The sequence below is a fragment of the Cyanistes caeruleus genome, chromosome 2, assembly GCF_971803275.1.
Source record: "Cyanistes caeruleus chromosome 2, bCyaCae1.hap1.1, whole genome shotgun sequence".
Lineage (NCBI taxonomy): Eukaryota > Metazoa > Chordata > Aves > Passeriformes > Paridae > Cyanistes > Cyanistes caeruleus.
In genome coordinates, this window is record NC_141702.1 from 114,220,266 (window position 1) to 114,245,818 (window position 25,553).

At 39.6% G+C, this 25,553-nt stretch overlaps 1 protein-coding gene across 9 annotated transcripts in view; it reads right to left on the minus strand.

The window, feature by feature from the left end:
* The window catches only part of MACROD2 (mono-ADP ribosylhydrolase 2), an 846,953-nt gene that overhangs the window by 237,503 nt on the left and 583,897 nt on the right, over positions 1 to 25,553 (minus strand). For all 9 annotated transcript variants that reach the window (XM_086879293.1, XM_086879291.1, XM_086879294.1 and 6 more), the window contains one exon: positions 17,516 to 17,589. In XM_086879293.1, the coding sequence (XP_086735419.1) occupies positions 17,516 to 17,589 (74 nt within the window). The remainder of the gene's footprint in view (positions 1 to 17,515; positions 17,590 to 25,553) is intronic.

The window sequence follows — 25,553 nt, forward strand, 5'->3', positions numbered from 1 at the left end:
CTGTATCTACTCTGCTCTAGCTGGATATCACTGAACTCAGAAAACACAGATGAAGAAGTTCACAGGGGAAAAAAGCCATAGAAATAATGATATTTTAGTATTACTTACAGTATTTGTTGTTTGCCGTATCATTTCTCTAATCACTCAAACAGACATGTAGAACTGGTACTACCAGTTAGTCTAGTTTACCAATAGACTAATCATCTAGCAAAAATACTATCAGGAAAATCATGAGACATAAACAAAAGTCTTGGGTCAAGAACAAATTTCTGCTTGGACCTTGAACTGCATTTTCCATGTATGTTCAGGCACCTTCTGAACTTTTTCAGGTTGTACAGAATGTCCTGTTTTAAGCCCAACTTGAACTTTTAAGCAAAATGACAAGAAATAGAACTAGCCAAGGCACAGAGCTAAACAATCCATTATTTTCATGCCACTTTCTGCATTGCTTTTGTTTTTAACTGCGTGACCTGCCAGTAAATGAACAGCCAAGCATTTATTGTCACCAGATCACTGAAGTGACAAGTCTTTAATAACGCTGCCATCTGCAATAAACCATTTTTGCAAGAAGAGATGAAAATTGTACCTCAAAACACATTCATTAGATTGGATTGATGTATATAACAGCACAATAAAATAGCGAGTCACAAAGGATCAAATAATTATCTTAATAATGTCCACTACAGTGGTGAACTGAAACAGTTTGTACATTGAAAGGCTATTTATGTACCCTGTGATTGCATTAGGTTTTGCTGCCTACAGGCACCTCAGGAGTGCACCAACAGCTCTGTAATCCATATCACTTTGTGGTTTGTAACCAAGTGTGCAGCAATTAGTATTTCACTTCCTTCCCAATTTTTAATACAAACATTTTTTTTTGTTTGTTTGTTTGTTTTAGTCATTACCAGTAAAAGTATAACAGAAGGAAGCAGGTAATCTATACCTTTTCTTCTGTAATATTCTTATAAGTATTACAAAATAACTTTTGTTGCTTTGTTTCCCAACCTTTCCCAAATGGGAACCTAGACAACTACATCACATCCATTTTTCCTGTTAATGAAAAAAAAAAAGTCCAAAAATATTCCCTGGCAAATGCAGATGACATCAGGACTCAGCATTACAGAAACATGGAAATGACATGTTGTCCACTTTCTGCCCACTGCTGCTGAGATCCAGTTAAAGCCAAATGTTAGGGTGGCCAAGAATCTGAAATAAGGGAAATACTGTGAAAATCCCACAGCAAAGGGCATTTCCCAGTTGAATGATTATTCTAGTGCTGGTAACAGCTGAATACAGGCAGCACTAAGATGCTTCTTAGTGCCACTTAGTGCTTCCCATTCAAAATCATCCTTTAGCAAGGGTGGTTAGCAATAAGATCAGAAAGAATTGGCTTCTCTCTTGGATACCAATAGCACTAGAAAAGCATTAGTACGCCTCTCTTACGAGGAAAGGCTGAGAGAATTGGGATTGTTCAGCCTGGAAAAGATTTGGGATGACCTAACTGTGGCTTTCCAGTACCTGAAGGATACAAGAAGGATAGAGAGAGATAGAATTTACAAGGGCCTGGGGTGACAGGACAAAGGGGAATAGCTTCCTGCTGAAAGACAGTAGGTTTAGATTAGGTATTTAGGAAGAAATTCTTCCTGTGAGGGTGGTGAGACACTGGAACAGGTTGCCTGGAGAAGGTGTGAATGCTCCATCTCTGGGAGTGTTCAAGGGCAGGTTGGATGGAACTCTGAGCAACCTGGTCTAGTGGGAGGTGTGGCAGGGGAGATGGAACAAGATGATCTTTAACCTAAACCATTCCATGATTAGCAGAGACATACACTGTGATTCCCAGGCTGAGGAATGAGGAAAGATATGCAAGAACCACCTCTGGATGCACAACTCTTATTGGGGCTTTCTGTTTGGTTGGTGTTTTGGTTTGTTTCTTGGGGTTGATGTTTTGTGAGTTTCTTTGTGGGGCTTTTTTTGGGCTTTCTTGGTTTTTTTGTTTTTTTTTTAATGAAGAAAAGCACTGCCATCCAAAATTGCAAACTGAAAACAGTCCTGCATGCAGGTGCAGCTGATGCTTACAGTGCACTTTGAAGAAATGGAGCTGTCATGAAGCTCTAAACAGATTACACTGAAACTATTGACTATATTCTTCAGTGGTCATTCAAGAGTGCTTGGTATGATTTTGGGTTTCCCAGTGTATCTCACTCTCCGTTGAAAATGAACTGCTTCTTTTTACAGTCTTCAAATCAATCTCAGCATCTGGAAGACTCTGGTATCTACCAAGGCATTTAAGGTAGATTTAGTAATATCTTTATGTATTTATCATGGCATATTGTATTCCATTGACACTGCAGAAAAATGAATTTGTATGTTTTGTTTAAAATAGACATATTTTCTGAGGTTTTATGACAATTTCCATCTTTGTTTTCATTTAAATGCTATTAAATATGTTTGATTTTGAACAGCCTTCGAGAAATGATTAGTGATAGAAACATTTGGATAGCAGTTTATCTATTTTTGCTCACATTGACATAGTAGATATGCCATTCTAGGCTGGATTCTGTAAGGATAAGAGTCAGTGTTACACAATATCCGTGACCCTGTTTTTGCTAATCATCCGTAATCAGCTGTTGCTTTACAAATCAAATTTCTTAGTCCTTTCAGGCATGCAGTGTGATGCTAATGTGTGGCAACAGAATGTTGATTATAGACCACTGGGTAGCACTAGCTGCCCCATTAGTGGCATCCAGCTGTCCAGATTCACGCACGAGCAAGAAGGATTTAGTAAGTTAAGATGAAGAACAGCAAAATGCCTGTGATGTGAAATGCTTGTGATGCAAATAAGGACAATACAGAAATAATTAGCATGGGGGAAAGCATCTTTCCAAAGCAGTAGTTGAATTAAATGACTGTAACTTTATTAATCACTATATTAGACATTGGCATTTTCTACAGTATTTTTAATTCATCTGTTAATCCTGTTTCTAGCAGTGATGAACATTAAAGCAGAGTGTAAGAAACTGGGCATTCCAAGGCCTACAGAGCTAAAAATATCCATTAACAGCTTGAACACAATTCAGAAGATTAACTGTATTAAAATAACTGATACAAAGAGTGCTGCTCTTTTGGGATACCTGTGTTTTCAGCTGTAGGAAGCATCAGGGTAACCTCAGCCTCAAACTTAAAATGTGGTTAGCATGGGAAAGCTGGCATTTTTAGTGTCACCTTTTAAAACAGAATCTGGAAGCTTGAATATGGAGAGCTTCTATGTTTTACAATTGTAAAACTTTTCCATACCTGCACAGACTACAAAGACCAAAATCCCCCACCACAAGTTTTCCTCTGAATTTCAAGACCATCCCCAAAACACCATGGCAACTCTTTACTTCTGTATCTAATTGCTGCAAGCCCTAAAAAGTGCCAAATAAAAGCGCTGAAGGTTGAGATTAGCCCATCATTGCTTAAAAGTGAAGACAGTACCATTTTTCTGACTTTATACATCTTGGCCTATATTTCCTTAGGGCACAGAACTTGGCTGTGTGTTACTCTGGTGTAATAAACAGTCAAGGGTTCCATAAATACCGGGGTCCAGCTTCTGAGCTGACGCAAATTGACTTAAATAGAGCTAAGCAGCCTGACACCAGCTGAGGAAACAGCTCTGTAGATCTAATTATACATACAGCAAAAAAGTCACTAAGAACCCTATCTCAGTTCAAGCCTATTTGACATAATTAACTGTACAATAAAATGTTCTGTGATCAAATAGCTCAGTTCTTTTGAAGTACTCACTTTCCCTTTCCTGCAATAAGCACATCTAAGAAGAAATTCATTCTTACACCCCTGAACATTTGCAGCTACCCTCACCAGAGGCTGCTGTTTTGTGGCCTAATCCCAGCTACTCTGTAGAGAGAAAAGCAAAATCTCCAGCTGGGTGCCATGACTGCAGAATAAGACTCTTTCAATGCATAATGTCCATCAGTACAACTGGAGTCGTATCAGTCGGGATCAGGACCAAAGCCACGTTCTCCATTTCATTCTATAGGGGCCAGACTAGGCTGGGAAGCTCTCAAACATGGAAAAAAATAATCTGGATTGGAATTGGTGACCTGAAGGTGAAGGACTTGCTAAATCCTCTCCAGGGCTTCACCCTGCCTCTGAACTCTCTAGTCCTCACTGTGAAAACAAAGATGCATTTATTTGAAGCTCTGTTAATACTGGGAGGGGGGGGAAGGCAGTAATTAGCATGCCTCAGTTACATAAAGGGTTCATTCCTTGAACTCCTTGTCAATTCATTACTCCAGTTTTTGACAAAGGCGCCTGGATTAAATCCATAAGTAAATGGATTTATGTCGTTTAGTCACACAGGTTTTAAAACCCTCCACAGCTCCACTGCATTACCCTACTCCTACAAGAGCTGACGTGCTATTCCCACAGACAACATTTATTAAATCATTATATCATTATTTTCTAAACCAAAATTCTCCATGTATTTCAGTAATTTGCCTTCTTGAATCAGGGTATACAAAGCCTGAGCACTATTAAGTTAAACAACTACTTGGTTATCTCAGTTTTATTTCTCCCTAGATGCCTTTATGCCATTCACAGCAGTCCCTGACAGAATGTGCTGGAATACAATAATATATCAATTAACTACAGTCAACCAGCTGCTAATACTATTTCTCCAAAATGTCTTCATTATTAATGGAAAGCATCGTGGTGTGGCAACCTGCTCAAAAACTAACTGGAAAAGAAATTATGACCCAGTTCTGTGAATAATTATATTGCATTTCCTAACATTTTCCTATCACATTAATTAGTACAGTTGTGGTTTTAAGTTCACACAACCAATTTGACCTCTTTTAGCAAAAGCCCATAGAGGCCACCCAGCCTGTACAACTTTATACTTGTCATGTATTTTCATTTGACAAAGCTGTATAAAATATACACCATCTATGGCTTCACATGCATAGATACTTTTATTAACCACTGAATATTTCTTCCAAACCACTTTCTAGAGCATTTAGAAGAAAATAATCTGGAAGAAAATGAACAGCTCAAAAGGACTGTGTATGGAATTACCCACATGGGTGCTAATTAATCTAGCGCTGAAAACTGGGACACGACAGCTCCGGAGACTATTATGAAATATTGAGCTTTTATTGCTTGTACATCACAAGGTCAAACCCAGCGCAGGTGACACTGAGGGGGCAGAGCAGCTGAAGTGGGGCTGCTTGGTGGCCCTGAGCGTCTCAGTCCAGCTCCAAAGCGACAATGTGTCACCGCCACAAGAAGCGCTCCGGGCGCTGGCACAAATTGACACCCGCGCTGGAGCCTCAGCGATGCTGCCACAGGACAAGGGGGGGCTGTGACTGCTCTGCTCTTTGGCTCCCAGACCTTGTCATTTCACATTGTGCTGACATCTCAACCTGTGCTCAGCCCCAACACCCTTCAGCCTCTTCCTCCTTTCATCCTGCTGGGCAATGTCACTACCCTGTGCAGCAAGGAAATTAACTGAATACCTTAGACATAGATTGTTTCCAGATATACACTCCATTTGCATTCAAATCTCATTATTTTTCTAAACAAATGTAAGTTTGAGCACCAATGTCGTGCATAATAAAAAACAATACATCATTAAAACACAAAACTGCTGTGTTGTAGTTCAGAGATAGTAAATGGTTTGATAGCATTTTATGTTCAATTTTGTTTTAAATAACAGCTGTCTGTGCTTCTTGCTGTCCCTGCAGGAAGAAAAATCAAAGCTAATGCACGAAAAAAAAAACAACTATTACCATCCTCCTTTCCAAAAGCAACTCTTTAACTATTCATTCAATTCAAATCTAAAAATAGCTGGGGGAAAAAAAAAAAATACTTGGGAAGAAAAAAGAATGCCTTCTTAATTGCATATTAATTGCTATACCCAATTGTTACTTTCTTTTTTCACTAGCAAGTATCATAATTTGTGCCATTATAAGGCTCTGGAGAATTGTGCCAACAGAGAATGTGCATGTCAAGTAATTGATTCAACCTGCCACTTCCTCGCGGGGTCAATAAGGAGCAGCTGGACTTGAAATCCCTACCTAAAAACAACAGCTGCAGCAGAGGAGAGAGACCCAGAGCGAAGGTACAGCCTTTGTTTTCCACATCCTGATCCCAAGCACTCAGCTAAATGCCCAGGCAATAAAGCCAAATATAAATAGACAAGTTCACCACTCATGCAGGGGGCAGAACAGGGATGTCTGAAAGGAAGAAATTGCAAAGTGAAATAAAGTGCAAAGGAGGGGAGAGCAAGGCATACTGGAATCTGCCAGATCCCTGTACCAGCACTTCATTTCTACTCCATGTGACTGCTTTGGATATGTTGGACATACAAGATCAAGTTTTTCAACCAGCACACTTCAGAAAACCCACAGGCTAACAGAGCACTTACAAGATCTGTGGCAATTCTCCCTTTCAACTAAGATATTTTTTCAATGAAAAATCTGGATCAGCTTCTCAGCACTTCATTTCTAAAGTTCAGGCAATACTCTGGGTAAGAGACAGTGTCAGCCTTCCCTGCCCCTGCTTATTTCCAGTCCAGGCCAGAGAGAAAAACCATGCAGGGTCTCCACAGCTGTCCACAGCTACACATCTGGCCCAGATCTTCGCTCATTTGACAGCGGGATCCCCTTTTCCCACATAAGCAATGGAAAAGGTGACCATGAATCACCAATGAAGACAAGTTACTCATCATTTAGGTAGAAATCCCAGTTCACTGGGCAATCTCACATTGAAGCAGTATTTTTATGTGATATTGTATACCTATAATTCTTTATTCTCCTAATATCTCAGAAAAATTTTATAGCTGCTTAGTTCCCTCTCAGCTTCTGTGATTTGGAGTTATCATACAAGCTAAATTTATTTTTGGAGTACCATGGCTATAAATTGCATGTCATGGGATTATCCCTTAAAGACATCTCTGTCTCAAAGAAAGCACTGCAGAAACTGAAGCACCACGCTCACAAGTGCTAATAAATAAATAAACCACTGTGTTTTTTGCAAATGCTTGTGCTTTCAACGTGGGAGCTAATTCAGGCATTTTCTGTATCTCCTGTAACAAACACTAACACTGCCACCCTAGTTGGACTTGACAATTCCTGTGTGTCCCTTCCAACTCAGAACATTCTGTGATTCCATGATTAGGCATCCTTATGCCCGCCCTTCCTTGTTAGCAACCGTGACGCAAAAATTCCTTCACTGCAAAAATTCCACCTCTAGTAAGATTTGGGAAGGCTTTGAAGACTAGTGTTAGTCTATAGAAGCTTACCCTTTGGATTTACACTCAGAGCATTGAATTACAAGTATCTTTGATAATTTGCAGTGCAGCAATTTCTTATATACACAACTCCACCTTGCTAATAAGCGATTCAGTACCAACAGCATGCCAGGGATTTCCCAAACTCCCATGAAGACTCAGACCCCATCTGACAAGCATACACACATAAGCAACCTGTAGATATAGTAAGATTTTATTTTCTTATGGTATGCCCCATAAAAATGACGCTAGATAAAAAATATCCAGGATATTCTACAAATCTAAGCATGCACATTAATGAGATATTGCAGTTATGCTATATAACACTGTATCAAAGTTCATAGAATCCAACAAAAATCATGGGCAGTGGCACCTCAACTATCTGAAGGGAAACATATTTGCTTTGTAAATATTAATGAACTTTATATGATGTCTGTAGGGAGAGATTTTAACAGCGAACACGGCAGGACTAAAGGACTTCATTTCTATTGTCCCTTCTGAAACATATCCCATCAGGAGGCCATCATCATATAGACAATATATTATTGTATGCAACCCCCAAAGGGAGATGTTTGTTTAAATGTCCACAGGGAAGAGGTTATCATCCAACAGGCAGCAGGATTGAATTCAGGGGACTCAAATTGCTCTGTGATAAGTTTGTTACCTGTTAGGTTTGAGCAACAACTCACTCTTGTAACAATAACCCAACAATAAGCAACAGTGCAAGTTCAAAGACTTGTTTCCACACACGGAAAAGACATTTGACATACACTTTTTAAAAATATATGAATGCAAAAAGAATAAATGAGATTGTTTATATAGACTCCATTTTATCTGTAAAATAATCCATCACCATCTCAACCAAAGGATAAAGACTATCAATATAAAAATAGAAGACTAAGGTTTTCTAACCTTTTGGATCACAAACCCAAAGGGGCTTCAAACAAAAAGTGAAATTTCCAGCAGAAAAGGCTGAAAATCACATATAAAACCCTTCCCCCAACCTGAAAATACATAGCTGGGTTGAAGTTTAAATGCACAGTGCCTTTTAGGTGTGTGGAAAAGCTGGATGGAAGAAGCCAGAAAAGAATGCAGAACCTGAAAAATCCCTTCCTCACACATCATCAAATCTAGGAAATTTAGGCATGGGTCCCTGAAAGGTCCTGGTTTCTTTCAAGGGGAAGAAATCAGAAAAACACCTATTCCCCTGGATTTACTGGGCATTAATCAGGCAGATGAAGATATAGCAGCTGATTCTTAATATTTCTTTTCAGCCTGAAGTTCTAAAGAGCAGGGAAATGTCCTACCAAGTGGTATCTTAGGTCTCATAGCAAAGATGAGACAAATATACTGGCTCAGAGAAGTTCAACACTCCTGGTTCAGAAAAGCATTCCAAATTCACTTCTGGTAAATGTAAATTTACTCCTGAATGAAAACGTGCTCCTGAATCAGGATGAAGACAGGCAGAAAAGAACAGAGACAAGGCAATGCTGACCTTGTTATTTACCAGGCATAACTGCAAGTCAAAGCTGTGCTCTGTGCCATGGAAACTTTAATCTCAACTGTAAAATTATATTGCTTTTAAAGCTACTTAATTCCACTTTCACCCTCACCCATATTTATCGTCTAACCACTGGTTGTTTTCTACTTATTTTACTAGCCCCAAAGTATATTCATCCTTTTCTTTTTTTTATGTAGGTAAAAAGAAAATAAAGCTTCAAGAAATTAATTCTATTTAGATTTAGTAGCTGCAAACAGTCTATGCTTGTAAAAGTTAATTTTATTTTTTTTTATCTCATGAGAGATCAGGTTAGAAGGAGAAACCTGAGTAATTCTCTATGTGGCATTTGTTCAAAAACTCCTCCTACAAAGCACTGCTTATAATTCCTATGAAAGTGAAGAATTTCATAGCTCACCTAATTCATTTTCCATTTTTTCATTAATCCAAAATAAATGAAAGAATCATATAATCTGTCCTGAAGTCTAAGTAGGAAGGTAATATGCACCCTTAAACTTTGCTCACACTTGAATTTAGGCAATTTGTTCTGTATTAATTTTCAGTTATTTTATCTTGGAAGCCTGCCGTCATTCCCATGTTTCCACAGGTCCTCATTGTCAATGCTCTCCACATCCACAGTGCTCTTCTCATCTGTTCTGTCATTTCATATTTAATAGACAGACCTATTTTTCACCTTCCCAGGAATACAGTAGGATACAGAATCTATGAAGTATGTGGCCAATATCATCTAACCTATTAAATGTCAGAATCATATATCTCAAACTATATGTCAAGATGCTGAAGTCTAGCAGCAATAAACTCATTCTGTTCCTCACAGGGAATGCACTCTGGCTGTAAGGATCCATGTGGCCTTCCTTCTTTATATATTTGATTGTGACCCACTGTTGATGGCTGATGTGGTTGGAAATGATGATAGGAACTGGCCAGATATTAGATGGGAACGTGGAATAAAACCTAACAAAATATTCTGTTTACAGTTATTTCTTTCATATCAGTTTGGTTCTTCATAGGGTGATCCAATGTTTGCTTCAGTATGAGACCACTTAATGTGGCTTTTTTTGTATTTTAGTATTATTGCACCCTCACATTCCACACCGGACATCATTTTGGGAAAAACTGTAGGGAAGAAAACCGAATTTAAATCAAACTGAAGTGGCACCTTTCCAGAAGCAAAACAGCCACATGAGCTTATTGGAAAGAGAACACCCCAAGAAACCATCATGCACTTTTCAGGATGCCAGGGAAGTGCCAGCAAAAACAAGCATGTGCTCCTGTCTTGTGCTGGAGGGCTGCTGCCGGTGCCAGCAGAGTGCCATCTCTCTGGGCAGGCAGCCTGGCCAGCAGCTGGTACCCATCCATCCCACCTGGTTTGTGTCTGCTGGTGACTGCCAGCCAAACCCATCCCTGGCAGGCAGCTCCTCCTATCAGTCTCCCAAAGCATTGTCTCCACAACAGGAGACTCCTTGCAAACCTCCACGGAGCAGAAGGAAAACCTCCACCGGCTCCTTCCTCTCACCCCATCTCAGCGCAATTCCTGCTCTAAGACCCAGCTGTAATCCACTGATACAGTTCAGGCAGACACCAAAGTAGAGCAAAACAAAAATCACAACAGATTTGCTAATGTGAAGAGCTCAGAAGCAAAACAAAGATTGCAGCAGCAATTTCTCAGTTACTCATTAAGTTTTTTATCCATGAATCCCACTCAAGCTACATGGATAGTTATTCCTCAGTTATTTTTTCCTACATACACACAGGGTGAGGAACACAAACCAATTTAAAGTCCCCAGAAGGGCAGCAACAATAACTGAATGCTTTCAAAATGAAGGCTGGACCTCTTCTGCATTGCACAGATTCGAGGGGCCAGTTGAAATTATCAGATTTCTGGCTGAAAGCCAGTATAGAAGTAACAGGATGTTATCCTGATCTTTTTTGTCATGCAAGAAGTAACAAGAAGGAAAATGAAGCCACTGTTTCTACTTATTTTTAAGTATTTTTTCACACTGCTCACTACAGTTGTAAGGCCCCTTCAAGCACCCAGAAATCACAAGGAAAAAAATAAATCAAAGAAACAAGACAAAATCTCAGCCCTGAAGCACAGACAATTTTGTTAATTTAGCTACATGCCTGTAGAATTTTGAAGCTATCCAGGCTCCTGCTATCATAACTGCTATTAAACTGTAAGGATAAAAAGAACAAATTCTTTGGCAAATTTCAATTATTAGATAGTTAACTGCTGTAAACACAAAAGAACCCATGCAGAGCTCTGTTTTGTATTAGTGACACTCATTAGCTGTAGCCAAGTTACCGAAGGTGTTTTTGATACAGTACACGAAGGCTAGACAAACCTTTACAAAGATGCATTCAGCAAAAACATCTACACCATGCCTGGATTTCCTTGATCCTCCACAAATATTAGAGGGAAGAGTTGACAGATAGCCATGTCTCCAAATCCTTTTTCCCAGTTTCAATTTGGCCACAAATGAGCATCTCAGAAACCACAGGTATGTCCCGTTGGCCTGGGACATTCCCAACCATCATGAGCTCTAAGTTGTGCCAAGCAGGGATCCTTCCTGCCTGTTTCACAGCAGCTGTAGCAAAAATACCAAAACCTTTTCAAGTTAATAAATAAAGTATTATGTGTAACAAAGACAGGCTTTGTCTGCTTCGTTTTATCACCCCTCTAACTAAACAGCAGCCTGAAGAACATGTAAGAAGAGCATTGCTGCCTTGGTAGCTGCCTTATCATTTCAGAAAATGACTTGTCTGTTGGGATGATAGTTAGATTTGGGCTTTGGGGACAGCACTGAATCTCTCTGAGCCTGGTGAGAGAGCAGCTACACAGAGCAAATAAATCATTTTAATTTTGTACCAGTTGAAAAGCATTTTTTTTTCTCAACTTCAGCGAGATGACAGTGGCATGATGGCTGATTTTCATTTCAATCAGAGCAGCATATGATTACCACCTAATTAGAATGTAGAAATAGAAAGGAGATCATTTTTTAACCTACCCAAGAGAACAGTGCTGGGGGAGGGGAGGAGATTATGTTAATCAAGTGATACTGGCATATCAGAGGGACCAAAATAGCCGGATGAATTTTTATCGGCACCCTTACTGTCCTTGAAGATCTGTCAGTGGCTTCAATCTGAACCTGTATTTTCAGAGCTTTATTTCTGAGCAATAAATATTCTTTAAAATAAATACATGTCACCACAGGCCCAAACTAAAAGATATCGCCTGAGGCATAAATACATATATTTTTGCCCAAATTTCACATGGTTTTGTTGACAACTGTAAAACTGTAAACATGGAAACAAACAAATCAAAACTAAAAGTCATGCTGTCTTAAAGGGAGTTATTTGCATTAATATACATGTTGGGTTTTGTTTTTTTCTTTAAACTTGCTTTCATTAATTAAATATTGCCAGCTAGCTACTCCACTCCTTTCTGGAATACATGTTGAAAGTTAGTTGCTCTGCCCTCAGGGAATCTGACTGAGGTAACATTAAATGGAACTGCATCAGGCAACATTTTCCAAGACATGCTGTCTCCATCTGCATCCTTCTGCAGAGATAAAGACTAGACCTCATCTCAAGATGCCACTTTGTTTAATTGTCTCTGAAGAATGAGGAGCCAGAATTAGATTGCTGAGACCACCAAAAGGGGGGGGATAGAGAAATTAAAAACAAAATAAAGTTAACATTGAAATGGTCTTTCAGGCAAGCCTGCTTTGTGCAATAGAGAGTGGTGACAGGTCCCTTTGCTCTGCCCTCCCAGGCAGTAACTGGACACCTCATCTCTCTCCAAACTGGTGACCAGTACCCAGCACCATGCATGAGATACTCTGCCTTTAGCTACCTTAGTAGTGGAAAATACCCCCACAATATCATGTTTTGACGAAGCACAGTGCTAAAGGAAGCAGAAGTGCTGGGCACCCATCTTGGAGTGTGCCTAGCTAGACAAACAGGGGTTTGTTTCCTCATGAGCATTTTTGTCAGGAGGAGTAGAATGAGTGTGATCCTGACCACCTTCCCACCCCCTTGAAAGCAGAGTTCCCCTAATTTCAGCTGGACTGGGATTTGGCTCATCCTGCTTTGCTGGAAATGTTAACTTTTTTTTTGGCTGTGGGATGATATGTCACTACCTGCTAAAAGAAAATTACTTAAGTCTCATGTACTTCAGGCAAAATAAGAAACAAAAGTCTCTCTTCAGCAGTCTAATGAAAAAGAACCAAGAATGCGTTGATTTACTTCTCATTTTTGTGCTTTTAATTTTTATCAGTTATTTCAATGGCACATACATTGCCACTGCACTTTCCTCATTGTTGTTCTACCCGAGTGTGTAATAAACGCTGTGCAAGAGAAAGAACAATGCTTTGAATTAAATGTGCTGTTAAATTAAAGTCTTTTCTTGAGCAGTGAAAAAGTCCTGAGGCTTTTCATGACAGTGTATTGTATGGTGAGGCATACACTGAGATCTTTTTCTTTTTCACCCTTTTGAGAAACAGAGAAAAGTAAAAGTATATAATTTCTATCATTGCAAACATTCCTAGATATCTGCCACATGAAACACAAAGATTACCCTCTCCCCATAACTCCAAATAATGTAGGTGGTCCAGTATTTGAAGCTGTCACAATGTTTTTGAGGTACCATTACAGGAAATCAGCTGGCAACACCTCAAACCTTGCCAAATTATCCCAGAAAGAAACGTTCTGACCTGTTTAAAGAACTTAATGCGCATTTTAAAATGAATCCCAGGGTGTAATTTCCTAAAGAGTGGACTCCAATTCTATTTTGTGCTCTGAAGAATTCTATTAAACCTCTAGAGCACTTTGTGCAATGTGAAAACACAGCTTGCTAAGGAGATAGCCTAGGTGGTCTGCAGTAAATTAAACACTACTGCTGACTGAGGCCATACCAGGGAGTTTGCTCCAAGGGATTTCTCCACTTACAGCCTAACACCATTTACCAGCTTCTAAACTAGATTTGCCCCCTGGCTGCAAGTCAGCAAACCTTGGTGTAAAGCATGGCCAGAGATTAGTTTGACTAAGGGCTTCATTTCAGGAGTGGAATGGTGCTGCTGTTACACACAACTGAGTCCAGACCACTCACTCACAATAGGGTTGTTTTTCCCAGCCAACTTCTTGTAGCTGAGTTTTAGGCTCCTGGACTATGGTGGCTGTATGTTGAGTAAATATCTCTCTCTGTTGCTTTGTAACAATTAACCTCAGAAAGGAGCAAACTCCATTTGCATGGTAATGAGGCATTCATCTAAGTGACATCAGAGTTAAGCATGCTAATAAGTTTTTATACAAACACCTGAAGGGTCAAGCACAACCATGGGCTTGGATAAGAAAACCTTTTACTAAATGCAAATCACTTGTCTTTTAAATCCTATGACAGAGAAATTTGCAGGACTCTAACACAGCTTGCAGGAGTTATTCAAGTTACATTTTCAGGCCCCTGGGCTGACTAAGGAATATAGCAACTAATTTTTTTTATACTTGGAATTAATATCAGTATCTAAAAAAATCTTCATTATGGCATCAAAGGAAAGAAGTAGTACAGGAAGGTAGAGCAGTGAAAACAAGAATATTGCCGTATCTTCCCCAAATTTGTCACAGATTCCTGGGTTGCTGGGAGGAAGAGGAGACATGGCTGCTGTAGAGCACAACAAAAGACTGGGAAATTTGTCAGCTTTCCATCTCATTCACCTACCTGTTTTTGCCAGGTATATTGCTATGGAGGAAGATTCCCTAGCGAGCATGCTAGCTATCTTGCACTAAAACTTCTTGAATTCAATCAGTCAATTCACATTCTACAATCAGAGAGTTTGAGAGCTTAGCGAGTGGTTAGGTGCAAGGGCAGAACTGGCTGCCAGACACCTTTGGGACTAAAGGAGCAGAACCTTCTCACAGGTAAGGCAGATTGCAGCACAAAGGTTGAGGGAAAGAAGCTGCCCTTGATTAATTTAACTGTGGCAGAGCCAAGTGTAGGAGGCCTCTCCTGGTCAAGAGAGGCTGCTAGCAGGGCAGACCAGCTCATCCCGACAGCGCGGGCAGTCCCAGGGGAGCAGGTTTGGTCAGTGGTAACAGCAGTGAGATGCAGACAGCTCTCTGAAAAGCTGCCCTAGTGCCAGATCGTTAGAGGTGTTGCTCCCAGACTAGAAAAATGTGAATTTAAATATCCAGTGGGTGTAGTGGGAATTGATCTGTCTTTAAGACAGAACTTTGTAGAAAGGACTGTAGCATACGGCTGTCTGCAGTGAGAGGGGACTGTGTTAAAGCACAGAAAGTCCTCTTCATTCCACTACTGTATGATGAGCTACTTTGGGGAAAAGCTTGGGTAAAGTATGATAATACTTTATTATACTAGTATCATATACTATACTATATCATACTAGTATGATAATACTACTACTCAAAACACAAAATTTAGTCCAAGGGAGCAAGTGTACACATCCCTGGCAGTGTTCAAGGCCAGGATGGATGGGGCCAGGAGCAGCCTGGTCTAGTGGGTAGCATCCCTGCCCTTAGCAGGGGTTGGAACTAGGTGTACTTTAAGGTTCCTTGCAATGCAAATCATTCTGAGATTCCATAACAATATAGGATGGATCAGAGTGACACCTGGCACAGAGCTACATCATTTCATTTAAACCAGATAACTATGATCACTTTGCTATATGCATTAAATAACAGCAACACAGTAATGGTGTGCTTCCCAAAGATCCCTTTTACTGCAGAAGTTACTGCCGTTTTCAATAAAAATTATCTTTACTTTGCTGCTGTCCTGTTTATGACAAGTAAAACATGCAACTATGCCAAAATCCAAAACTTAAACCAGTAGATTGTGGAAAAACCTTAGGAAAGAGAGCAAGCTTCATGTGAGAAAGTACAAAGCTGTGGATAGCCAAACCCTCAAAATGTATCTTGACAGAAACCTAATATTCCACTTCCTCTGCAAATCAACAAAAACTCTGGGGGAACAGCTCTAAATTGCCATGACCAGTAATATGCAATAATTGCACCACACATATGTCTTCAAGGGCATCAAACAGAGTGAGACCTCAGCTTGGTGAGGCAGGGATTCAGGATGTTACGAAAACAACATTTAAGACAACAACTATGAGCTGTAATAGTGCAAATGGAAAAAAAAAAAACCACAACTGTGGTTCAAGATGAGTAAGATAATTTTAAATAACTGCTTTGTAGTTAGGACAGCCTGGGTTCCTTTCACTGTCCAAACTTTATAAACTACAGCTACTTACTTAAAACTAATTCAAGTTAAATTGGGGTTTGTAAGGAGCAAGGTAGGAGGTGTATATACAATACAGACTCAGCTTTTTAGGAAGAAAAGCTTATTTCTGAAGAAAAAACCAAAACTGAACCTTTTAGCCTATTTTTAAAATTCTGTGGTAAAAATGAAGCTAGGAGAAATTAAAAGACGGTAAGCATCACAAACATACTGGTTTTAGCCTCACATGTCAAGGTTAAAATTACCAACAGACAAGACCCCAAAAATGTAAGTTTAGGGCTATGCTGATGAGATATAGGCCCTAATAGTGTCAATTAAGTCTGTCCATCCAAAACTCCTGCTTCACCACTCAGATTTCTAGCTGTGGGAAGCAACTGTGGCAGCAGCAAAAGCCACAGCAACCAACTATTCAGTGCTACAAAGAATCACTGTCCAAACATGTACACACTCCTTAATGCCCCTCCAGGTTTGAAAACATCAATTGTACCACTCAAATCTCAGCATATTATTTCCTTTCAATTCAAATTTAACAAAAAACCCAAACCAAACCACATAAACCCACTAAATTCATACCCTGACATATCAGATTCTTGGGGAAAAATGGGCTCTCTGAACACATTGCTAGAGGAAAAATACTACTAATTATGTATGCAGTGCTTCTCTACTGAATGCTTTGTTCAGTGTTTTCAGACAAAATACCAAACAACTTTAACTGTCTGAAATCTGCTGGCTATTGTCATAAGGAAACAGGCAGACTGACAGTGTAAGACATGATTATTTGTTTTGCCACTTTTTTGCTGCACTTCTCCAATCCAACACTAGGAACTCAGAAAGACAAAGACTAGAAAGGGGAGAGATGCAGATCATTCTGTTAAAGGCATTTTTTGTCTTGTACAAATAATCACTGTTGTGCTGCCACTGGAAGATGACTAATATTATTACAAATTCATATATTTAATGAGTGTTTCTGGGAAAATGAACACTTAATAGTAAGCAAACCAAATACTTAATGAAAACAGAAAATAGGATCCTGCAGCTCTTTACTGTAAAGTGATCTCTGGAACACCACTGACCTTTGGTGGCCGTTTCCACTGACAACTGCTATGCACATTTCCTTTCCAAAAATCTCCTCATTACTACCCAAAAACTCTGACACTCAGCTTAGGAAGAGAATAGTCTTCTGCTTTGCCAGGAAAGATTACAATGCAGAGGAAATGCACAGCATGGTTTCAAACAAAGGCATTTCCTTTGAACTCTACTATAGCTTTTAGATATAAAAATCTTCCCCTGACTATATTGTCCCAACCTGGCTTCACTGGTCTTAAGATTAAATAGTAAAAGACTTCAAGGCTCAAGCCTATGTTTACTCTTTTCACAGTTTTGGAGTCAAAGATCATAACCTCTTTTCAAAAGAAATTAGTAAAAAAAAAAAAAAAATTGTTTTATTCCATACCTCATTGTGATTCTTGCTTAACCATTCCTTAATAGTGCTAAGGGCAATGACAGCAGCAGGCTCATTTGGAAAACCTAAAACGAGAAAAAATGAGAGATAAATGAAAGGCATATATTGATTTTATATGTAAAGAAAACAAAAATCTGGGCTTCTCTTCTTCCTCTTCTTTAAAATATTTTGGAATTATAGTTGGTCAACTCCCTTCTTCGCAGACTTGTATCAAGGTTTTAGGGAACATCTGTTCCATTTCTCCCCAGCTAAATAAATTGAAAATAGGGACAACTGCTTTATTGGATTTTTTTTTTGTTTACTTGACTCTAGTTAAGGAAAGTCCACTGCTCAAGAGAAGAAGAAACAACAGAGAGCTAAACATGTGTCATACCAGGCAAGAAACCATTCAACACATATATCACAGTAACAAATACTAGGCTTACATTGCATGGCAGCAAGAAAAATTCAGATATTTCTTAAGGCATAAAGGCTTTCTTAAGGCTTTCCCTCTTTAATTCATCTGTCAGCAAAACTCTGACCCCCATGCCACAGACTTTATAAAGAGAGAAATGTTTGAGTTGGAAATCTCTCAATTTATGACCTAAATCATAACAAACAGCTTTGGAAATTAAAGAATTCATGAAGCATAAGCATATGAACTTAAGGCCTTATGTTGCATGATACATTAGCAATAGTAATTCCCCCCAGCACTAAACAATACCAAAAAATCTTTCCAGGGATACAGACCTTTTGCTTTGATGGTTTCTACCTATCAAATCCAAGGATGCTTTCGTTACTTAGGCACCTTAATTTAATTTTCCTTTAAATTCCTAACTTGGGGGCAGCGAATAATTTCTGTGAGGATTTAAAAATAAAGCCCCATAAGCTGCATGAATCTCTCTCAGTAGGTGAGATTAATAGAACAGGCTTTGAAGAGGTGGAGCTGCAGGCACAGTGGACAAGCAAGCGACAGGGTTAGAAAGGGTCATGAAATTTGGCATGCAGCTGTGTAGATACAGCCTTTCTTACACCATGCATCACCCCTGCACCATAAACTGAAACACAGATACTGCAAAAAATCACAAATTTGCAGCTTTTTGACTTATATCTTCTTTAACCCTTTTTCAGAACTTGTGCAATGCAAGATTAGGGAAAAAACCCAACCCAACCCAAAATCCCTGCACTGAATCGCATGCCAAAAACATCACTCCCTGCAAATTGGCTCTGCAAAGATTTGCTCCAGCAGCATGTGTACTGTTTTGAAGCGACAGATGACAACCATTCATCAAGAAAATCAAGTAAAATAGTAAATTTTGGATAATACCAACATGTAGCATGTGCTCCCTTTGAATATTTTTCTCAATAAAGCATATTTTTACATTTTAAAAAATATACTTACCAAGTCCAAGATAAAAAAAAACAAAAAAAAAAATAGCTTAGACCCTACAAATGTTACTGTGGATACTTCTATTGATGCTCAGAAAATAAATTCTTATAACATTTAATAATGCTGCTGATATCATCGAGGCATATGTCTCATGACACCAACTAACGACCACTAACGAAACCCAAAGCGGGGACTTCCAACAGCCTCATTTTCATAATATAAAATAACAGAGCTCTAAGCAGACCATCTGCTCAAATTAGTAATATCCTAGCTAACAAACTGGGACTTTTTCACATAGAAATTCCATACCCTGAGTGTGGTAGCTCTGCCTGGACATAAAATGAACACCACGCAGAGGGACAAATGCGTATTTCAGACAACTGATATACTATTGTTTATGTGCTGAATGGTTTATTTTCAGAACAATTCTCCCTCCAGCAAGATTAACTTTTCAGGCTTGTTTTTCACTCCCTTGCAGCAGGTTGGCCAGAATGGTGATAAAGAACTGGGGATTGTATAGAATCTCTCCATAAATTGTACACTGTTTAGAAACTGCTGCCATACTAACCAGTCTTAAATAGAACCTTATCTAGAAAACTGGTGTTCAATTACTACTAAGTCACCACAATGTAAAAGAAACAGTTCAGCAGCCTAAATAAACAGCCTTAAATTCTGTGTACGATTTCAGAAAATATGCTGAAATCCATCAGAGCCTTCTGTGATCAGCTACCCCCCAAAAAGAATAATCTAATTAGCATTTTACACACATTTCTGGTAATTTTATGGAAAGGATTATTTTACTGATTATATGCAGGAGCAGGATGGAATTAGCCTCCTGTTACAAACCTTGCACCAGCACAAAAGCCCCTGTGTCTCTAACTCTCAAATAGAAAAACATTTTTGTTTATAGGACTGGGTTAAAGGAAGATAGAGCGAGATTGGGCTCTTTTTAAAATACGCTTTTGCATTGTTTTTATCTCTAACCTACATTTGCCTGCCATAACATTTCTGGTCTGCTCCCATGTGCACCCTCATCCCCCCTTTCAGCGAGAAAGCAATCTCAGGAAGCACGTGGGAATCGAATTACTGGAGAGAAATGAGCTCGAGGTGCCTCACAGTTTACTGACTGCTGGAGCAGCAGCTCAGGCAATTCTGGCTAAAGGCTCAATTTCACAAAAGATAAAACAGGTAAAGTAATGAGTGACACTGGGCCATGTTACTGCAGTGAGTGCTCCTGCAGCATACTGAAAAGGACAAGGGCACAGAAAAAGCACACATTGGCCATGAGGTACAGGACTCCACTGTGTTTATGTGCCTGGAGAAAGAGAGGGTTGGCAGGTTGTAAGGGGTGGACAGGTGCGTGCTGAAGTGTACCTACCCACAGACACAGGTATCTAACTTGGACTGCGCTTTCTACATCCTCCACTGCCTCAGAGAACACCTTGGCCACATACCCAGCTATACCACAGAAACACTGCAGGCTGTGTCTGCTTTCTGAAGAGCTGCTTCAGCAAGTAAGAATTTCATTGCCACCATCTGCATTTTGCAGTGCCACCTGATCACAACTCACCATCCACTACCAGGATCCCAACTCCTCAGCTACAGCAAAATCCTGGATACAAACAGCCACTCCTCTGGTGCCCCTCAGTTCAGGAGTCACCCTTTACAGGACAGCTTTCATCATCACAGCTGATGGCACGGTGCCTGCAAGCCTTCTAAGTCAGTAGGAACGAGGGTGTACACCCTGCTACAATCACACAAAGCACACCTCATCTGAACTCCACTGCTTTGGTAAGTCTTTGCACAGCCTAGGAAGGCTTTCAGAGTCTTCAGACTTAGAAGATTTTTGCAAGTCTTTCCAGGGCATTACCAACTTATTCCTGGAAATTGTAACCCTGACCTGCGAAATGGCTGGCAAAGCAAGCTCTAGGCTGTGAGAGTCCTTGCAGTCATCATGGCCATAATTTTCCTGCAAAGGCATGATAAGATATGGCAGAATTATTTTTATGTATCTGATACAATGTAAACATGCTGTTTCAGAAGAGAAGAGTGTGGAGAAGAACTAAGATGGTAACTAGAGATACACACTGACATTCCCATTACATTTTGTATTTATTCCCTGGAATGCAACTGGTAAGAACATAAGTCCCTGCTCCATCAAAGTACAGAATACAGGCAATGAATTCCCTGTTGTTAGACACCCTTGTGCAACTGTTCAGTCTTTTTTGCTTGGGGGATTCAGTGGAGAAACATTTACTCAATTGTGAATATCTGTTACTCTTTGCCTAGTTTATCTGTGCAGTACCAGAAAAACATACACCAACCCATAGAATCATAGACTATTCTGGGTTGAAAGGCACCCACCAGGATCACAGAGTTCAATTCCTGGCCCTGCACAATGTTCTTCAAAGCACAGCAGTGCAACAAGGATTTTGTGACACAAAACTAACAGAAATCTATTTCAGGGACTCCCAAACTATGTGGAGATGCTGGCAGCTTTATCTACCTCTTTTACTGGTCTTGATTCAATCTTACAGAAAATGTTCAACCTATAATCAGGTTATGCCACCTCCCCATGAAAAGCCCATTAACAAAACACAGGTATTAAATAATCAAACTTTAATATGATCTATCTGAGGATTAAGATAACAGATTATAACAGGAGGGCTGTAATACTAACAAGCAAATGTCAATCCAGAAAAACCACTTCAGTCACTGTAGGGATAAGCATTATAATTTGTCAGTTTGACTGAGATGCCTAATATTTCCTGTAAATTAACTCACCCTGGCAAAAAAAAAGGTCTGTATTCTTTTTTGTTAGCACAGCCTAAGTGCTAGGCAGGTTTTTATTCATTTAAAATACGTTTCCTTCTCCATGGATTCTAAAAGGCTCGTCACAGGCTTAATATTCTTATTTGCCAGTTTTAATGGTTTCATTTTGAAGCAAATCATGAAAAGAACCAAATGCACATCAACACAAATAATCATTATGTGTTTTCATATTTTCTTAGAAAAATATCTACACTGGCATATTTGTGCATATATCAAGATGTAACAGTTTGCAGACTGTTCCTGTGTGCTAAAATCAACCCTGAGTCCCACAGCTTAATCAACAAGACTGTTAAAATGGAAAAACTTCCACGTTTTAAGTTTATAAATTTGTCAGTATGTTTACAGATATATAAACGATGCTCTTCAAATAGTAGCTTGTCACATTTTTAAACTGTGGGACAGTACTGAAGGCCATCTCTGCAGTCAGCATGACAGGGTATCTCCACCATGCATCAAGTATTTGCTATGTGGGAATCATCAGCACCAGATGGCACGGAATATAAAGATGCTTTAATGGAAAGAAGAAGTGGGAAAGAACAGGAAAAAAAGGTACTAAGCATTTATTCCATAAATGTTCTGAAACCCAATATTATTATTGGTTCTGTAAATACCTTCTGAATCACAACCAACACATAAATAACTGTGCTTCATTATGGCCATGTGGGTTAAGGACAGCTATTGACAACTCAGATGATAGTGCTCATGACAATAAAAGAGAACAAATGCACAGCCCAGCATGCCTGAGGTAGGGTTAACTCAATACATCCACTTGTCCTTCAGCTGTGAAATAAAGAGAATAATCTTGCAACTGATCCCATATAATCATCTTGTCTAAGATGTATTTTAGTAGTCAAAATGAATTCACTCACGCTAGGTTGATTCCTATTACCATGGTAAATCCGTTCTGTTTGGAAAGAGATGATAATCTACCAAAAAAGCTTATTGTGCTGCTATTCTTGAGCTTTTTGCTCTTTTTGCTCACTCTTATTATTATTTTTTAAAATAACCATTGTCACACACTGACTGGACAAACAAGCTAAGGTCCTACCTTGATCATTTTTGTGGACACTCATAACCTGGAAAGGAAGTACCCTCATTTGGATCAGCTATGTTGAAGGCTAAACAGAAGAGCCATGAATCTTCTGCTAAATAACCTACCTTGCCTTATTGAACTCATTCAGCCAGAGAAAACCTTATTTGCTGTCCACTCAAAAACTAACTCTAAGAAAGTGAAATTAAGTACTGTGAAAAGGCAGTAACCTTTCTGTTACCCCAAGAAACAAAGCTGCACCAATTCACTGTATCCTTCACACTGTGCTACAGTAATTATCATTCATGTAAAACAAAAGGGGAAACAGGAAATTTTCAAAATGCATAAACAAAACATTATTCTGAAAAAATTGTGACATGCATCTCAATTCCTCCCAAGAAAGGTACGTACCTTTACATTTTCCTTGAGTGAAAAAATCCTGTAGCAACAGAAAACTACATGCAGATCCTGAAGAATCATTTCCATTTGCACTCAAGTGACATGACAGATACAGCTGGGGAAGATGGTTAATAAAGAAACTCAAAAGAACATTTCTGCTCTGATGCAGTGACACAAAGCTGGTAGAGAATTGAAATAAGGGACAGTTTTTCCTCACCCACTGAAGTGCACTGGGTAAGACAGGGATCCCTGTTAAGTCAGTCAGGGTCAATGCTGGCACCAAGGAACATGATGAAGCTCACACAAGCCCACAAGATCAAGACAAGTTGCAGGTCAAGATACAAGATGCTCTCTTGGTACCAGGGCTTGCTCATCTTAGCTTGCCAGACAAGGTGCCCAGTGTGTGCTGACAGAAGCCTCTTGTCTGATCAGCACATCAACTCACCTGCAGCATCCACAGCTCAGGTGCTTTCTACTGCATATCAGCTTATTGCTGCAGCTGAAAGAAGTTGGTTCCACACGGTGGCTATGATGCAAGACAAACTAGGTCACAGCTGTTTTCTCTGAAATACACAATATCACACCATGCTTCACTTCATACTCTGCCATGTTGATGTGATTGGAAAAATACCTGCCATCCAACTGTGTTAAAAGTGTCAGCTGAACAGAGACATACACTCTAATTGTGTAGGTCATGGGAGCAGAGGCTTGCACCAATAAGTCTAAAGAGTCCACTGAAAAAAATCTAGATTTCAAGTTTACTGAGTTGTTTGGTATTTATTAGCACTGGAGGAGGAAGAAGTTTTAGTGAAAATGCATTTACCCTTGGACTGCTGAGGGGGAACAGAGTTCCCCTATGAGTACCTTGCTGCAAGAAGTATCATAATGCCATTCTGAAGGAGAGCTGCATGTGTGTAAGAATTTCAGTTTTCTGCAGTAGTCAGTAGATTTCTTTTATTAGAAGTCAGGGTTTTGGTTTTGGTTTTCCAGCATTTGTAAAGGAGTATGCTTGCAGGGGATCACACCATGGAGAAATGGATTCTGTAGCAGTCCTGTAAAAAACCATAGCAAGCAAAACTTGGAGACTCCGGGAAGCAAAACTGCTTCGTAGCTGTGCTGTTTACTATGCTGTGTGATGGAGATTTTCTGTCAGTCAGGGAATTTCTAATGCCCAAGTAGAAAATTAAGGCTTCAAGCTGAGCATGGTAGGAGAAAGATCAGAGGGACACCAGAACAACACTGAAAGGAAAAAGATCTCACTGCTCTGGCCATTAGCATTCTCCTATGGGAGGAGAAAGCATACACAATGCAAATCCAATTGGTAGATACACTCACACAGGTAGTTTTGCAATTATAAAATCTACCTGTGAGAGTGTATATGCAACATCTGTGTAAATTACACAGCTGTTTAAACACAGGTATGCAGCTGTTCCTGAGCTCAAGCACATCATTCTCCCTTAAATACACTTTATACCATAACCAGAACTGCTATTCCAGAAACAAAGAAATGTTAATTGAAAGTGATTTCAAAGTGTACATGAGATTCCTAATGCAAAGTATTCAATCTTCTGTTTTGCCATTTATAGCAAGCAAGTTGGGTTTTAGGGTGGCAACATAATACAGCCAAAGTAATTTGAAACACAGTGTAAAGCACTAGTCAGCTGTGAAATCTCCCATCATACACTGAATTGCACAGCAATGGGATATTGGCTTCAGTGTAGTTACAATTCCAACAAGGTGAAATATTTATTCTAACCACTGATTTAAATAAAAATGCCTTGTTGTTCTCAAGTGCAGCAAAGTGTAAGGAATCAATCCTACCTTCCTAAAGTGTCTTGCTAATGCCACAGGAGATAAAACCCAACCAAGCCAACCCACACGCTCTGAATTCCACTTGAAACTGGCACTTTCTCTTGAAATGGGTGGTCCAGGGCATTGGACCTCCTCAACCTCCACTGACAATATCCAAGGCCCTCCTTGACACACACTGTCTCTAAGCTCCAAGGGATGATCTGTTCAGCAGTGGGAATAAAGTAATGATTCAGTACCTTGCCAAGTGCTGCTCCTCGTGGCATTTTGCTATTGATTGCAGGCTCTAACTGAAGGCTTATCTGAAGCAGAGATATTCTTGATGTGCCACTCCTTACTGAGTTCCTGATGTCTACTGATATACCTGCCACTGCAGGCTGGGGAGGGGGAGAAGGGGTAGGAATTGCCATGAGAGGTTTGTTCTCTTTGCTGATGGATCTTTGACATCAGACAGCAGGAGCCAGGAAAATGCACTGAGGAGCAGCAGATTGAGGTGGAAGAAGAGGAGGGAGCGTGGAACCTCCTGCTGCAAGATGGGGAGTAAGATTTTGGGAAGAAGGGCTGAATGTAAGAGAAAATATCAGGGCTAC